General features: G+C 43.9%; 1 protein-coding gene across 1 annotated transcript in view; it reads left to right on the top strand.

Annotated features, from left to right (window-relative positions):
- The window catches only part of SLC17A7 (solute carrier family 17 member 7), a 167800-nt gene that overhangs the window by 112371 nt on the left and 36363 nt on the right, over positions 1 to 19066 (top strand). The window contains exons 4-5 of the mRNA XM_075329201.1: positions 15256 to 15370; positions 18143 to 18230. Coding sequence (XP_075185316.1) covers positions 15256 to 15370; positions 18143 to 18230 — 203 coding nt within the window. The remainder of the gene's footprint in view (positions 1 to 15255; positions 15371 to 18142; positions 18231 to 19066) is intronic.

Here is a 19066-nt window from a genome sequence, read left to right on the forward strand (position 1 = left end):
GTGTCGCTGGATGTGGTGAGTATGTGTGTGAAGCAATGTGTGTGTGATCCGATGTTTGTGTGTGTGAGATCGGATTTTTGTGTGTGAGATTTGATGTGTGCAGCTATGTGATCTGATGTGTGCGGGTGAGAGCTGATGTGTGCGGGTGAGAGCTGATGAGTGTGGATGAGAGCTGATGTGTGCAGGGGTGCGATCATGGCAGGTCCTGCCGCTCAGCGTCAGATGAGTGATTGTGGGGTGCCGCTGTCTATAATGAAAAGTATCTGTATCTTTTTTAGCTGCACGGACACTTCATTCCTGAACCGCGACTAGGACTTATTTTTGGGGGAGGGCTTATATTGGGAAAAACACAGTTGGAGAGCAGACAGTGCCAGTGGCTTTGGTGGGCGCAGGCTCCGCTCTTCTACTAAGCTGTGTTTCCCTGGGACCTACAGTACCACTGGCTGACTGTAGGTGGCATGTGTCTTCCAGCTGAAGGTACCACCATTCAGTTACAGCCAATGGGAAGGCACCACACCCTTCTAATTCCCCCTCTTCTCTGCTGGTCACTGCCAGAAATAGTTTTGTATTCCTGCTAGTGTCTGGATCCTGTTCTGACTATTGATCCCTGTGTTTTGACCTCTGCCTGCTTGACTACTGATTGACTACTCTCCTGCTTGCCGTTTTTGTACCTCGCTGCCATCTCCGGATTTCAGCTCTGCCTGATTTCCTGACTAGGCTCCCGCCTGCCGATTTAGTCCCTTTTTGTCCCTCCTGGTTTGGACCCTGCCTGACGACCATTCTTTCCTGGATTGCAGCCTTCCATAGGCAGTGATCTCCTGGACCTTGTGTAATTCCAAATCCCTGTACAGGGGTTAAAGGGTTCAAGGTTCTTGAAATCCTGCTGACTTGGTGGCTAGCCCTAGTCTGTCCGTAAGAGTCATCCCGAGTCTGTGGTCAAGGGCAGATGTTACAATCTGGAAATAGCTGCTCTTGGCAGTTCCATAGACAGTGTATGGTGTAGCGGTCGCTCTTGCGCACATCAAATCAATTGAGAATGAGGCTGTAGAGCCCTGGTCTTGGCATTGCTGGTGGTCACAGTGGTCAGACACTTGGAGATCAGTGAATTATCCCTTACGGCAGGGCCGGCTCCAGGTTTTTGTGGGCCCTGGGCGAAAGAGTCTCAGTGGGCCCCATCCACACATAGACATGCACAGATACATACACATACAGGCATACGTAAACACACTTATTTAAAGAGAAATTCACAAAAACACAAATAGACATAAATCTAGACACAGTCATATACTCTGACATGCATAGATACAGATCATACATGCACACACAGACACACACACACACATTATTTTTATATATTTATCCTGTATATATATTTCTAATATTGGGAAGCCGGCAACAGCCTCACTCACCTCCCGGCTTGTCTAACAGACATGGCAGCACATAGAGCACACTAACAGTGCTGTATATAAATCACAAGAGAGGCTGGGGACAAACACATTACTGGGGGAATATATATTACTGAGGAAAGGGGTATAGAGCTCTAGAGGAGGGCAGTGACTGAGGTGGAGGGGGGCAGCTGTGAGGTGGGGGGGTGACATGCAGCTCTGGGTGTATACAGCTCTGGGGTGGGGGGGGGGACATACAGCACCTGGGTGGAGGGAACATACAGCTCTGAGGGGGTATACAGCACCTGGGTGGAGGGGACATACAACTCTGGGGGTATAGTAGTATGCAGCCCCCATATTGTGTTATGAAGCCCCCATTGTCCTCCATATAGTATTATGTAGCCCCCATATGCACTATGCAGCCCCCATATAGCACAATGCAGACCCAGATAGCATTAGGCACCTACATGTAGTATACAGCACACATATAGCACAATGCAAACCCAGATAGAAATAGGCACCCTCATGTAGTACACAGCCCCTAAATACCACAGTGCAGAGCCAGATAGCATTTGGTATCCTCATGTAGTATGCAGACCTATATAGTACAGTGCAGACCCAGACAGCACAGTGCAGAGCCAGATAGCATTAGGCACCCTCATGTAGCATACAGCTTGTATATAGCATAGCCTGTATATAGCACAGTGCAGAGCCAGATAGCATTAGGCACCCTCATGTAGCATACAGCTTGTATATAGCATAGCCTGTATATAGCACAGTGCAGAGGCAGATAGCAGTAGGCACCCTCATGTAGAATACAGTGATTAAAACACAGTGGCGTAACTAGAGTTTGATGGGCCCTGGTGCAAAATTTGGACCGGGGCCCCCCTCCACGTACACCGACACTTAGGGTGCGGGATAATGACACTGACACTCGGGGTACAGGATAATGATGCTGACACTTGGCTCTTACCCTCAGCACCCAGGTTTCCCATGATCTGAAATCCCTCTATCAGTACCCAGCTTTCCCATGTTCTGATCTCCATCTTGTCCTCAGCACCCAGCTTCCCCATGCTCTGCTATACATCTTTCCCTCAGCACCCAGCTTTCCCATAACAGAGTAAAGCTGGGTGCTGAGAGATGTACAGCAGAGCATGGGAAAGCTGGGTGCTGAGGGAAAGAGCCTTTTTCTCTCAGCACAAAACATTCCCATCCCATACTTGTATCTTTGTCCTCCTTGTATATAGATCTCCAAATACTATAATGGCCCCCACATAGCCTTCCGTATAATATAAAGGGTCCCACATAACCCGTCATATATTATAATGCACCCCCATAGTTCTCCATGTATTATAATGCACCCCCATAGTACTCCATATATTATACTGCACCACAGTCCTCCATGTTTTATAACGCACACCCATAGTCCATGTATAAGGTAGCCTCCATATTTCTCCATTTATTATAATGTAGCCCCCATAGTCCTATATGTATTATAACGCAACCCCATAAAACATCATATTGTATTTTGCAGCCCCATACTCCTCCATGTATAATGCACCCCTAGTCCATGTATAAGGTGTCCTTCATGTTTATTATGCAGTCCCATAGACCTCCATGTATCATGGAGCCAGGCCCCTCCAGGCCTCCATGTGTCATGCAGCCAGCAAAATAAAAAACAAGTACCTCTCTTCTCCTTCCGACCCCTGCGACTGCGGTAGTTACGCCCCTGCCCCCATATGTCATACACCCTGCACCCCCATATCACACACACTACACCCCCATATCTCACACACCCTGCTTCCCATACAGCCTGCACCCCCATATCACACACTACACCCCCATATCTCATACAGCCTGCACCCCCAGATCACACACACTACACCCCCATATCTCACACCCTGCTTCCCATACAGCCTGCACCCCCCATATCACACACACTACACCCCCATATCACACACCCTGCTCACATATCTCATCCTGCCTGTACCCCAACTTACCCCTCTCAAACACTCTGCGCCCCTTCACATGCTTCTGTCACAGTCTGCAGCCCTCATATGCCCCTCACCCTGCACTCCCCTCCCCCTCATGTCCCCTCTTTTCTTATTACCAGTCATGTGTCCACATCTCCTTCAGGATTCAGTATCTTGCTTTCTGCCCGGCATCCTGTGTCTCCTCACACACAGTCACATGGGCGTGACATCATCGCAGGTCCTGCAGGATGGAGATTCCGTCTGCTGTGCAGGTCAGGACTAGCACTCCTGCAGCTCAGACATGGCTGGTGGCCTCTCCAGGTCAGGGGCCCCTCTACTGACACTGGGCTCCCCTGACTCACAGGTCGGCCACTACACAGCGGCACTACACATAGGGGCCCGGCAGCCGGCTCTGTAGAGCGGCTGCAGGGCCCCTATGTGTACTAGTGCCGCTGTGTAGTGGCCGGCCTGTGAGTCAGGGGAGCCCAGTGTCAGTAGAGGGGCGGCTCACGTCTCCCCGTTCCCCCGCTGATCCGGTCTCCTCGGCGCGTCGTCCATTGCTGTCGCTCGCTTTGACCTCTCAGCAGGCGCGCAGTGATGGCGTCACCGCGCTCTGCTGCAGAGCTGTCAGAACGCCGACAGTCACAGCGGGGAGAATGATAAGAGAGGGAGCGCGCCACTCACTCTCTCATCATTGCTCTCACTTGTATCGGCACCTGCGATGCCGATGCAATTGAAAGCGCGATCCTCGGCGGGGGGCGGTGACAGTGAAGCAACCGGTGGTAGGGCCGCGGGTGTGTGTGTATGCTCTATTCCAACAAAATCCCCATACTCAGATTTTACCGGTAGTAACATTTCTTTACTAGGAAACATATTTATAATACAATCAACCAAACTATCTGCGCACATGAGTATAGTGGAGTCCCTGGATTTTCACTCCTTCCGGGTACGCAGCAAGAAGAAAGGAAAAACAACAACAAAGAAATGGCGGCAACTTTCCCTAACTTTCCCTACAATCACGTACCAGTCTATCCCAGAAGAAGATGCCGCTCCCACGTCGCAGGCCTGGAGTCTCACGATGATGGGTCCCGGTGCAGCGCTGAAGGGATGCAGCTCCTCGGTCTTTTCCTTTCATCTTCCCCCGCTGGTAACGGATTCTAATCAGTCTTTTAGTCCCGGGGCACGTCGAGCAGAAGAAGGGAGGTCACAGCCCCTGCACTTACACTCTGGTTGCGATGCTCTGCAGTCTGGTTAGATCCTTGGTGAAAACAAAGTCCTGCAGACCGGGAATGGCAGAAACCACTTCCACAGGGTGATTTCTCCAAGACTCCGGTGGCAAAAGAGCCCTCTGTTCAGGGAGACCACACGCAGCTCTCCTCTGGCTGAGCTCTGGAGCTGAACAACCTTCCCGCACTTTTTTTTCTTCCTGGTTTTCACACACAAGCTGCAGTAGGGGATTTCCCAGCTCTGTGTTTGTGATTGCACAGTCTGACACTGCCCCCTTGTGGGCAATTGCTGAAACAGTATTCAAATCCATTTCTACATTAATGATGCAGTCTGAATTGTTGATCCCATTACAACAGCGCGGCCACCGGGCCCCCCTGAGTAGCGGTGCGCCACTCCTGCCACCGCGAGTGGGCCCCCCCGGCAGCTCAGGGCCCCGGCATTTGACCGGGTTTGCCGGGTGCTGGCGCCGGCCCTGCCTTACGGATAGGGATTCTTTTGAACCATAGATGTTTCTCAGCCCCACAACCATTAACAGTAAGAAGAAGTCATCCTGGGGACCAGGGATCATGCTATGTCTACGTATGTTGATGCCATGGCTCTAAGGCACGAGTTAATGAGACCTGCCATGCGGTTGCTCACTTCCGTACACGCCACGCGTAGTACAAGGCCAAGAGGGTATTGATGTATTTTAATTACCTATTTAGAATTCCTTCCTTCGTCTCTCGACCAATTCAACAAAACTGCATTAATGAGGCAGCAGCAGGACGAAAACCAAGTCCAATCAATAACGCTCGACGCCGCAGTACCTTACAGTTATTTTTTTTTCTCTTAGTTCTTACTCATTACAGTTTACTGGGAACTGAACACTTCACTTAGTAGGCTGTGCACAATCCTGACTTGTTAGAAAACCACTTTCACGATAGATATGAAAGAAAAAAAAATACAATTACACAAACAATAGGATCCCATGAAATCACTTCACTCCAGTAGGCAAAAAAAAGAAAAAATAGAGCCAGAAAAAAATAATAAAAAAATAAAATAATAATAAAAAAATCAGATAAATCAATATTTAGTTGGGGATTAAAAAACAAATAAACTGGATTCTAGTAACGCTATCTGGTTGCAGTTTATTGGTTTCTATAATGACACAGTCAAATGGCTGTATAATGCAGAACGAGACCCGAACATAGTGCACCAACTGGCTAGCGGCTCTCCCAACCCGAGTGATAGCTGAACACAAATACATGAAGCTGTCACACGTAGGCAGGGAGAATGCTGGCCATTGCGTTCTGACTGCACCCGAAATGTGTGCCATATGTATCACAGATTATAACTCTGAAGTTGGCCAAGCAGTGCTATGTTTTGTTTTTTGGCACATTTAATTTTCACAATGGTCCCAAGACAACTGCCATGAAAAAAAAGTAGTTGTGTAATATCCAGACTAGACCAACAATTTTGGCCCCATTGATTTGACATGTCTTTGGGTAGACTTTTATTAGACCTTAAAGTGGTTGGACCAAGTATATGTTATTCCTTACTAATAGGATAGGGTATAATTTTTTGATCACTGGGAGTCCGACTAATGAAGCCCCCACCAATCCTGAATGAAGTGGAGGTTGAGCATGTGCATCTCCGCTCCCTTTATTTACTATGGCACTGCTGAAAATGGAGCGGAGGTTGATTCTTTTGCATCTCCATTCTCTTTATTAACTATGTGACTGCTGACAATGGAAAAGAGGTTGAGTATGTGCATTTCCGCTCCCTTTATTCACTATGGGACTTCTGAAAAAGGAGCAGAGGTTGATGAGCATGTGCACCTCCACTCCCTTCATTCACTACGGGACTTCTGAAAATGGAGCAGAGGTTGAGCATGTGCATCTCCACTCTCTTTATTCACTATTGGGCTGCTGAAAATGGATCGGAGGTTGAGCATGTGAATCTCTGCTCCCTTTATTCACTATGGGACTGCTTGAAATGCAGCAGAGCTTGAGCATGTGCATCTTCACTCCTTTATTCACTATGGAATGGCTGAAAATGGAGCGGAGGTTGCGTATGTGCATCTCTGTTCCCTTTATTCACTATGGGAGTGCTGAAAATGGAGCAGAGGTTGAGCATGTGCACCTCCATTCCCTTTATTCACTATGGAACTGCTGAAAACAGACCGGAGCTTGAGCATGGGCATCTCCGCTCCCTTTATTTACTATGGGACTTCTGAACATGGACCGGAGCTTGAGCATAAGCATTTCCGTTCCATTTATTCACTATGGGACTCCTGAAAATTGCATCTTTATATTGCCCTGTAAAAGTGTTTCTCTATTAACATTGATGACATAGTTACTTTCCATCTTTGGAACCTATAATATAAAATTGTGACGTCCTCTCACTGTTCAGATTCACCACAAATAATGGCTGCTGCATTCCCTGCTTCACAGTACAGGGATAATACACACAGAGATGTCACAGTACAGGGGTAATACACACAGTGATGTCACAGTACAGGGATAATACACACAGTGATGTCACAGTACAGAAATAATACACAGTGATGTCACAGTACATGGGCAATACACACAGTGATGTCACAGTACAGGGATAATACACACAGTGATGTCACAGTACAGGGATAATACACACAGTGATGTCACAGTACAGGGATAATACACAGTGATGTCACTGTACAGGGATAATACACACAGTGATGTCACAGTACAGGGATAATACACAGTGATGTCACTGTACAGGGATAATACACACAGTGATGTCACAGTACAGGGATAATACACACAGTGATGTCACAGTACAGGGATAATACACACAGTGATGTCACTGTACAGGGGTAATACACACAGTGATGTCACAGTACAGGGATAATACACACAGTGATGTCACAGTACAGGGATAATACACACAGTGATGTCACAGTACAGGGATAATACACACAGTGATGTCACAGTAGAGGGATAATACACAGTGATGTCACAGTACAGAGATTATACACACAGCGATGTTACAGTACAGGGATAATACACACAGTGATATCACAGTACAGGGGTAATACACACAGTGATGTCACTGTACAGGGGTAATACACACAGTGATGTCACTGTACAGGGGTAATGCACACAGTGATGTCACAGTACAGGAATAATACACACAGTGATGTCACTGTACAGGGGTAATACACACAGTGATGTCACAGTACAGGAATAATACACACAGTGATGTCACTGTACAGGGGTAATACACACAGTGATGTCACAGTACAGGGATAATACACACAGTGATGTCACAGTACAGGGATAATACACACAGTGATGTCACTGTACAAGGGTAATACACACAGTGATGTCACTGTACAGGGGTAATACACACAGTGATGTCACTGTACAGGGGTAATGCACACAGTGATGTCACAGTACAGGGATAATGCACACAGTGATGTCACTGTACAGGGGTAATACACACAGTGATGTCACAGTACAGGGATAATGCACACAGTGTTGTCACTGTACAGGGATAACACACACAGTGATGTCACAGTACAGGGATAACACACACAGTGATGTCACAGTACAGGGGTAATACACACAGTGATGTCACTGTACAGGGGTAATACACACAGTGATCTCACAGTACAGGGGTAATACACACAGTGATGTCACTGTACAGGGGTAATACACACAGTGATGTCACAGTACAGGGATAATGCACACAGTGTTGTCACTGTACAGGGATAATGCACACAGTGTTGTCACTGTACAGGGATAACACACACAGTGATGTCACAGTACAGGGATAATACACACAGTGATGTCACAGTACAGGGATAATACACACAGTGATGTCACTGTATAGGAATAATACACACAGTGATGTCACTGTACAGGGATAACACACACAGTGATGTCACAGTACAGGGATAATGCACACAGTGTTGTCACTGTACAGGGATAATACACACAGTGATGTCACTGTACAGGAATAATACACACAGTGATGTCACTGTACAGGGATAACACACACAGTGATGTCACAGTACAGGGGTAATACACACAGTGATGTCACAGTACAGGGATAATGCACACAGTGATGTCACAGTACAGGGATAATACACACAGTGATGTCACAGTACAGGGGTAATACACACAGTGATGTCACAGTACAGGGATAACACACACAGTGATGTCACAGTACAGGGGTAATACACACAGTGATGTCACAGTACAGGGATAATGCACACAGTGATGTCACAGTACAGGGATAACACACCCAGTGATGTCACAGTACAGGGGTAATACACACAGTGATGTCACAATACAGGGATAACACACACAGTGATGTCACAGTACAGGGGTAATACACACAGTGATGTCACAGTACAGGGATAATGCACACAGTGATGTCACAGTACAGGGGTAATACACACAGTGATGTCACAGTACAGGGATAATACACACAGTGATGTCACAGTACAGGGATAATACACACAGTGATGTCACAGTACAGGGATAATGCACACAGTGATGTCACAGTACAGGGATAATACACACAGTGATGTCACAGTACAGGGATAACACACACAGTGATGTCACAGTACAGGGATAATACACACAGTAATGTCACAGTACAGGGGTAATACACACAGTGATGTCACAGTACAGGGATAATACACACAGTGATGTCACAGTACAGGGATAATACACACAGTGATGTCACAGTACAGGGATAATACACACAGTGATGTCACAGTACAGGGGTAATACACACAGTGATGTCACAGTACAGGGATAATACACACAGTGATGTCACAGTACAGAGATAATACACACAGTGATGTCACAGTACAGGGATAATACACACAGTGATGTCACAGTACAGGGATAATACACACAGTGATGTCACAGTACAGGGATAATACACACAGTGATGTCACAGTACAGGGATAATACACACAGTGAACTCACTTTGGGATTTCCCACTTCATACACACTCTTTTCATAGCTTGCGGGTAGCAGGCGTGAGCCTACTTCACCCACCCATGAACCCAATTCTTCAAATAGAAGAAGCAAACAATTCTAAATTCATCCTTTATTACTGGCTGCTTTGGCATGTAAACCTTTGGGATCCCTGTAGAAATAAATATAAATAATCCCATAAATGTCTATAAATATTGTTTGCTTGGTCATTGTTGATTGTGTCATTTACTTTTACACCTAATAACACAATGTGCATTTCAATGTCTGACTTAGGCAGAATACTGGGAGACATTGGGAAAGCTCATAATAAACAATAATTATTCGCCGAATACTGCATTTTAATTATTTTGTTTATTTCTGCCTGTAAAACTAATTTTGTTAACTGTCAAAATAAACATTAACAAACATAATATTTCAGCAAATCAATTTGCCACAAGTCAAGTCTGAACATTATGGCTATGTACATGTATTGTTTCCTAAAACAACAGGGATTTAGAGTGTAAAAACTCCCCGGTGGCCGGTTTGAAACTTCATAGACTTCTATTTGTTATTTTTTTAATACTTTATGAAAAGTCAAAACAAGTCCCTGATATAAGTGAGAAATGAGTTAATTAAGCTTTGCACATTATAATCAGCCCGGCATGAAATCTAAGTATGTGAATTACCTGGAAAAGTTTAGCAATTATTCATTCTGTCTCACAGTATTCTAAGTTTTATTTTCCTTAGAAACCTAATAACTAGAGATGAATTAATTAATTAAATCCAAATTGGATTAGTGTAGAATTTTTAGAAATTCGTTGAACCCTGCAAATTCAAACAACTTGTGATTTATCGTTGTGTAAATTGCATATTATGATCACCACATTGCAGAAGATTTCATCAGCTCGGATGAGCTTGGGTACGACCGGGTGGCCTTCCCAATGATGCCGTGCACCTATCTTATCATAAGATATAGCACAGCCAATCAAAACAGAAAAAAGCCAGTATAAAAGCCAAGGCAGGGAATTCAGCAGCCATTTGTAGTGAACTTGGATAGTGAGAGGATGTTGCACCTCACAGTTTAGCCAAAAATAAAGAGATTGAAAGCCATAAAATACTGAACAAATTGTACAGATAGTGAGTGTGATAGCACAGAAGTGGTGAATATTAGTGTGGGAGGAACAATCTGTTTGTTACCATCTACTTATCCATAGCCATATATGATGAGTAGAGATAAGAGGACCTGTGGAAGTTTGGGTTCTTTGGGATCTGGACTTGACCTAAACTTGATCTTAATCTTTGAGCCCGACCCCATTGGAAAACACTGATTGGACAGTTTGGCTCTCTGCCCACATACAGCTCACCATAATCAAAGCATTTCAAGGGGAAGGAGGATGTTTTTTTATTTATGTACACATTACATCCAAAAACATTGTTTTTACCTTCAGTGAGAGCTATTCAGAGACTTCAGGTGGCTCCCACTGAGCTGAGCACCGAGCGTACCCTTTCACCCAAATGCTCAATTGACTCCGTGTTCAGTACCAACCCCAAACATTACAGTTCAGGTTAACTTATCTTTAATATTGAGGCCATTTGGACATTTCTACGACTGTATTTGTGTTAAAGAGCTCTAAACCTGTTGGATATAATCATAGAAGTCGATCAGGGCAATTGGAAGCTTTGCAGCACTTTCAATTAACTGAAAATCAAGTTTGAACATTGTGGCTGTGTACATGTATTGTTTCCTAACACAACAGGAAGTTAAAGTGTAAAAACTACCCAGTAGCCAGTGTGAAACTTCATCAACTTCTATTTGTTATTTTTTTAATACTGACTTTAATATTTTAAAAAAAAATCCCCCCCCCCAAAAAAAAACAACATTTAGCACAACAACCTTATGTAAACAGTACAGTACAGAAGAAATCTGAATGATAAGAACTAAATGTTTATTAAGACTGTGCTATAACTTTTTGAGCTGAAGAAATATTGCTCTATTGGTCATAAATGAATATTTCTAAGGCCTCCTTCACACATCTGTGTTTCCGGTACGTATGGTGTCCTTTTCCACACATATAGGAGACACGGACACATGTAGACCCATTAAATTCAATGGTTTTGCGCACACGTCCATGTTTTGTCATAGACTGTGTGTCCATTGGGAGCATATGCGTGTCCATGTGCTCTACACGGTGTCATGTCTGTTCCTGGCCGACAGCACGGATGTCACATGGACGATCCATGTGATATCAGTGTGACATGTATTGAAGGACAACCAAGTCACTGAAAAAAGAGGATTTTTATACTTACCTGTATCCAGCGCTGCTGTTGCATCTGGGTCCCATTCATTATGCCTCATGAATATTCACTGCACTGACTGTGGACCCGGAAGAAAGTGTGACAGCAGTGCCGGAGACAAGTAAGTATACAAGTTCATGCTGTCCGTGTTCTATCCGGATGCCACATGGATAACACATGATGACACACACACACTGATGACACATGGAACTCCACAACAGACCGTGCAAAACCTTAGTGTTTTGCACGTGAAGCACTGGGTCTTGGGAATACTCGTCACCGGGCCGTTGAGGGTCAGGGGATGTCACGGGTGGGCCTGCCCGGTTTCTTGACCCTGAGGAGTCCACAAAGGTATGAAGGGGAAGATGGTGGGATGAAGGGGCTGAGGATATTGGGAGTAATTGTCTTGTGACGTCACATGTGGTGTGCAGCCAGGGATTAGCCGCCGCTGCGGGTGATGTCCTCTGGGGTGGAAGATAACGCAGCTCGGGTGGTTTGGCTCCCCACAGGTAGAGCTAGGCCCCAGGGAGTATGATGAGGGTGGTAGTGGCCGTTGGTGACGGAGCGCAGGGTAACGGCAATGATGGGCTGACAGAGTGGTTGCGGTTCAAGGTCTTTTAATCACAGTCCAGTTGTCACCCTTGGAGTTCTGGTCTCTGCCGTGATGGGCCCCAGCCAATCCCGGATAATTTGGAGGTCACTGCCGGTGATCCCACTGTGTGTCCTTTCTGGTCGGGGTCCCTCCAATGCTGTGGATGGAATGTGGAACGGGCTGCGGTTGTTTCCTGCACGCTCCGTAGACTCTAAAATTCCTTGTAGCTGTACAGATAAAGCCCGGGCTGAGCTACCTGCTCCAAGCTGCGGGTCTTGCAGTGCTCCAGAAGTGCGAGAAAGAAAATGCCTGGACTGAGTTCCTGACTGTGATCCTTAACCCAAGTTGTGCCCGGGGTTAACTGCCTAAGTGTGAAGATGCTCCTTCCTTTTCCCCAAGTGGTGCCCGCCCCCCAGGTGGCTGTCCTAGTGACTGGAAAAGTCCCATGCCTCATGATGGCCACCCCCTTGTCTACCCTAGGCCAATCCCAGTGGGAAAGCACCTGATTGTGTGTGGTTTGTGCACGTGGTGAACACCAGCAATTAACCTCTTCCTTACCCGGGATGAGTACTGCACCTTAAGCGAGATGCAGTACCCTGTGGCGACTGAAGCCTCAGGGGCACCACACATGGACATGCGAAGGGGGCATAACACTGTATTTTATTAGTTAGATCAGGAAAGTTAAAGCGGATCTATCAGCTTAATACTCACTCCTATGTATGGGTCGTATATTACCGCTATAAGACTTAAATTCTAAAAAACAAAATTACACAACAAAAATGGGTGCCAGTTGCGTAATATGCATGGTGAAACAATACAGTGTATTCAATTTTTGGGCATTTTTGGCTACTTGAATTATACACTCGTAGTTGTGATATACTGCCCTGTGTACAGGATGCATGTGAAGCTGACAGATCCTATTTATCTGTTGCTTCTTGACCACCTTAACTGACTTTTCTCAGCAGCTTTGGATTGGGATTCCTATCTGCTTAATCAGTTGTGTCACGTCTGCGTAACTGAAAGTTCAACATTGTATCAGTAGGTCATGTCAAATGTCAAAGAACGTTGTGTTGTTGCCTAAATATTAGATATTAGCTTTTTAGAAGAACTATGAATAAAGTTGAGTCATGACTCAAGCTCATCACCCTAATCTATAGTGAAAGTAGAGATGGTAGCTGCTGTCTAACTAGGATGATCTGACATTTCTGTTTATTACATGAATAGTGTCATGCGATGTTCGGCTCTCCACACACCGGCTGGCACATTGTCGTCAGACTGTATTCACAATACAGAGTCTGATAAGCAACCTGAGGCTTCTAGATTGTTCAGACAGAGCCGAGCGTCGACTGGTTCAAGTTCACTGGTCTTCAGGTCTGCAGGAGTTAATTCCTGCAGGACCTAAGTGCTCAGGTTGCTAATTGCCTAATACAGCTGTCTCCTCCCTATTTATAGCACTGCTTCCTTCCTGTATGTGCCGATTATAGCTTCAGCTTTTGCTCCAGCGATCCTGGTCTTGGTGATTTTCCTGTTAATGGTGATCTGTGTTGCGCTTCTGAGTGGTGTGTTCCCTTGTTGTGCGCTACTTCCTCCCCTTTTTTGTTGTTTCCCAGTATACATATTGTCTCTCCTGTGTGTTTTGAGTGCTGTGTGTATGAGTTTCCATTCTCTCTTGTCCGTGTCATTTTGTGAGGTTTTGTTTTTGTGTTTTCCAGCCCGACCTGAGGGTGTGGGAGAGGGGGAGTAAGATCAGGGTTCAGACAGGAGTCAGGGTAACGCTGTGGGCTCGGACCTGGTTACCATCAAGCCTACCTCTGAGATAAGGGACAAGACAGGGACTCTAGTCTGAGGGCCAGCCTAGGGGCCCCTGTCCTTTCTTCACATATTCCGTGACAAATAGTCCTTTGATTTATATGCAATTTGTGTAACTTTTCAAACTTTCCAATAGTCTATTTATATAATACCCAAATATGCCTGATGTTCATTATTGGTAATCCCATAGTGGGAAACCTTGTGATCAGTGGCGTAACTGTGTTGATGTTGATACTGAAGTCGAACATGAGCCCTGTGGCCTAAAATCTTCTTTTGGCCCATATTAGAAGACCATTATTACTGAAAACCCATAGTTGGAAGCCCTTTTGCAGATTTTGTTTTGGGGCCTGAAAGCATCAAATTATGTCACTGCCTGGGATCAGTAAATTGGCCATAGACCTTTTTAGCTAAAAGGGATTGTCCAAATTAGACTAGCCCTTTAAGAATTGTATTAATAATGAATTTATATTTTTTCATAATACGGTAGTACTGTGGAATTTACCAGAGTTATGGTTAACATTTCATTTTATGGTTTATTTTTAAAGGTCAAAAGTAGACCATTTTGGTCTTATTTTCTTCCTGCTGCTCCCAAGTATTCATTTTTGTTTTACTTTGCCATATATATCAAGTATTTGGGGCCTTTTTAATTTAGTACTATTTTTTTTACCAATGGGATCTTGCACACAGGATCCTCAGGGGCGTGTATTTAGGCATTATTCTGTTAGCCACGCCCATTTGTGATGACCATAAAAGGAGAAGTGAATAAAAAAGCCCGTATCTCTGGAATCATATGGCGGATTTGAAAAAAAATAACACTCAGGAGAGCAGTGGGGATAAAATAAAAGCTAAAGCTGGTCATTTGACCTGATAACAGGTCCTCTTTAAAATTTGACATGTATTTTAGTACATTAGCATAGGTGACCTGATAAGGAGACTCTCCATATTTTGGGAAGCATAAATTATAAAATTTGCATATATTAATGGATCATATATTGAATTATTTTCTCTTTTCTTCTCAGGGTGTTCGGATTTGCTATAGTAGCTACGTCAACATTAAACATGTTAATCCCGTCAGCTGCCAGAGTGCATTATGGGTGTGTTATTTTCGTCAGGATCCTGCAAGGATTAGTCGAGGTAAATACAGCATCATTAAGGATTTCCTATAAGGAGTTTTCCGACTCATTGAAAAAAAAATGAACAAAAAAAAAACAACAATTCTCACCCTTTAACCCCATTTTTTGGTTCATCCTGCACCTCCAGGAGTCAATTTTTTTTTCAATTTTTGCATCAAAAGAAAAGAATGAGGTCTTAGTGTTTTTTTCAGGACAAGTTTTGTTTTGAATCATTAATTTTACCATGTAATATTGTGAAAAATGGGGAAAAAAACTAAAAGTGTGGTGAAAAAAAAATAAATTCCACCATTGCTCATTGTTTTTACAGCATTTTATTATTATTATTATTATTATTATTATTATTATTATTATTATTATTATCATCAATACTTGAAATTTTGATATCATCGTAATTGCATTATCTCTAGCTCATTTTTAATAATAATAATAATAATAATAATAATTATTATTATTTTTTATTATATTTATTATGAATAATAATATATTATTATTTAGTATTTATTTATTATATATTTTATTTATTATATATTATCATTATAATCATGATGATATCAAATGTTCAAGTAATAATAAAAATAAAAATAATAATAATATATTATTATTATTATTATTATTATTATTATTATTATTACTTGAACATTTGATATCATCAAGATCACATTATCCCCGGCTCAATTTTTCTGCAATAATAATAATAATAATTATTATTATTATTATTATTATTAATAATAATTGAGCAAAAAAATTGAGCCAGGGATAATGCGATCACGATGATATCAAATGTTCAAGTTTTTATTTGCACATTTCCAGACACTATTTTATTTTTCTGTCTATGGTGTATTTTTGCATAGGCAGATGATATCAAATGTTCAAGTTTTTATTTGCACATTTCCAGACACTATTTTATTTTTCTGTCTATGGTGTATTTTTGCATAGGCAGAATACCACTTTGGGATTTATACAATATTTTGATCATTTTTTATTACGTTTTTTTGGGGACAATTGAATTATCAAAAATGGCAATTCTGATGGTTTGATTTTTTTTTCTTTTAACTACTTTTAGTATATAGGTTTATTATTTTTTAGATTTTATAGACTGGATATAATGATAATTATAGATATATTTATTTTTTAATTTTTTAAATTGCTTTATTTTTTAATTGGGTGAACGAAACATAATTTAATAATTATTTTAAAAACATGTTTTCTTCTTTCTTAAGTATCTTTATTCTATATGTTTAATAATCCATTAAAAAATATATTTTTATGACATATTGAAATAGTTACATCAATATTTCACTTAGGTCATTTTGGGAGTATGGCTAAAAAGTTACTAAACTTTTTTAAACTTTTAATAATAAGTCATAAAGCTTTGCAAATCACTTTATTAGACTTGTCTTCATTCCTGATGAAAATTGCAAATAAGAGACATCAAAATTCTGACTTTTGCCCACCTGTCACACTAGGTACAGGGAAGTACCAAGCGAGCCGCGAAAGGTAAGGGAATGGGACCCCTGCATCTAGGGAAGGGGGACATAGTGACTCCTGACCGAGCCTACAGCTGGTCTTTGGGGCCCCTCACCATCCTAGATAGGTTCCACACCTATGTGACAAGCCGGATCTCTGATCCTAGATATCTCTACTGCTGGTTCTTGGGGCCCCTCACCACCCTAGATAGGTTCCACACCTATGTGACATAGGATATCTGACCCTAGATATCTTTAGTGCTGGTGCCTGGGGTCCCTCACCACCCTAGATAGGTTCCACACCTATGCGCTGAGCTGCATACGTATCCCTAGTGCTGGGCCCTAAATAGGGAACGGATGGGATCAGCTTTTCGTCAACCCCATTAACCACTGTAGACGACACAAGGAGGACACACAGGGGGGAAATTCATGAACTACTTATCCACAGATGACACAGGCAGGATTTTAGCAAGCTTCAGCAATGATACCACAGCTGAGTACAAGCCACCTGCTTGCACCCAGAGCAATATCAACAGCACCAGTCCTGGGAATAAGGGAGTATTTAAGCACATGGAGAATACTGATGATCAGCAACTGGTAGAAGTCGAGCTCCTGCTGGGTCCAAAAGGGTGAGAGATGAAAATCCAGCAGGAAAGCTACCTATACCAATGAATACTGACAGCAGGAACAATGGAAAGTCAGGGAGCATTCTGCACAGCCAAACACTGTGACCCACTATTGCCAGAAACCACATGACTGTCAATCACCCGTGACACGACCGTTAGCTACTTTGATGTAAAAAAAGACTCATTTGGAGTACAGATGATGGCAGTGAAAGGATAGCTCACTCACTCTGGGGATAAGACTGTTGCAAGAAGTTATTCTGATAAAGATAGGTTCATATGAATGTCTTCTCTCCATGCGAGAAAAATGGTCCAATACTGCTGACCCGACTCTGATCAGAGTTTGATCAGTTTTTCTCGGAAATGGAGCGAAAACTTGGATTGCCTATTTTGGTCTCACTCCAAATCTGAAGTCATCGATTTCTTTCCTGGAATCGGTCTGCGGAAAAAATCGTGCTTTTGAGCAGCTCCAAAGAATAGCAACATGGATATAGGTTCTTTCGGTGAAAACCTCGGATAGCACTCGTCCGATATAATCATTCAGAGGAGGAGACAGGTGATGATCCTTTCACAAATCCTCCTAATAAAGGGATTTGCAAAGTTTCAGAACATTCTATGCTGGACAAGAGTATTAAAAAAGTATTGAAGTTTAAAAATTCTTTATGTTTTTATTTTATAATTAAGGGAGTAACATACCCGGCATGCCATGGAATCTGGAGCAAGTGGGCACCACCGTTGGAGCGCAGTAGACTGGCTACAACAGCTTTCTGCGGTAATGTACTCCCAATATAATTTACATACTGGCCCTTTAATGATGCTACTAGAGATGAGCGGACCTGTTAAAGTTTGGCTCGGCGGGTTCATCCAGACTATTGAAAAAAATTGGTTTGGGAGCTGAATGTTAGGATCAGGTGGACGGGCAGACCCAGGAGGTGGATCCACTGGGCCGAACACCTCACTGAAGGCAAGGGGTCCGGTAGCCGGAGCACTACAGGTAGCAGGACAGTCCGTTCAAAAGAGTGGAGTGGAGAAGTCCCTGGGACCACGGAGTCACTGATGGTAGTCCGGGTGACGGAGCTCAGGTTCGGAGGCCGAGATGTTGTCAGGCAGATTCTGGAACCGATGGAGCGAGAGGACGGGTCACCACAGGGATGGTACGGACTGACGGGATGGCAGACAGTCAGCGTTCGGGGTTCGAGAATCGTCAGGACCGGATGGCGAGGCAGGAGCGGCTCTAGAAGAGAGATAGGTAAGTATACCAGCAGACGCAAGGAGACCTGACTCCTAGCTTAGGAAACACGAAGAACAGGCCCCACCCACTTGGACACTAAACCCCTTTATACCCTGTACCTGTGTGTTCAATATCCTGTCAGTGGACGCTAGCCCTTTAAGAGAGGGTCAATGACCGCGCGCGCGCCCTAATGCGCATGCGCGAGGCCCGGGTGCCAGAAGCCAGGGCAGGGAGCGGTGAATAGGAAGCAGGGGAGCCGGCCTGGAGCAGAGCTGCCGACGGGCGCCGGGAACGGGGTCCGGGCCGCCTGGGGACCGCAGGTGATGGGGGCTGGAGGCTGTGGAGCGGGGGACGCCTAACAGAGGAGCCGGGGAGCG

Source organism: Anomaloglossus baeobatrachus, chromosome 11 (assembly GCF_048569485.1).
Source record: "Anomaloglossus baeobatrachus isolate aAnoBae1 chromosome 11, aAnoBae1.hap1, whole genome shotgun sequence".
NCBI lineage: Eukaryota > Metazoa > Chordata > Amphibia > Anura > Aromobatidae > Anomaloglossus > Anomaloglossus baeobatrachus.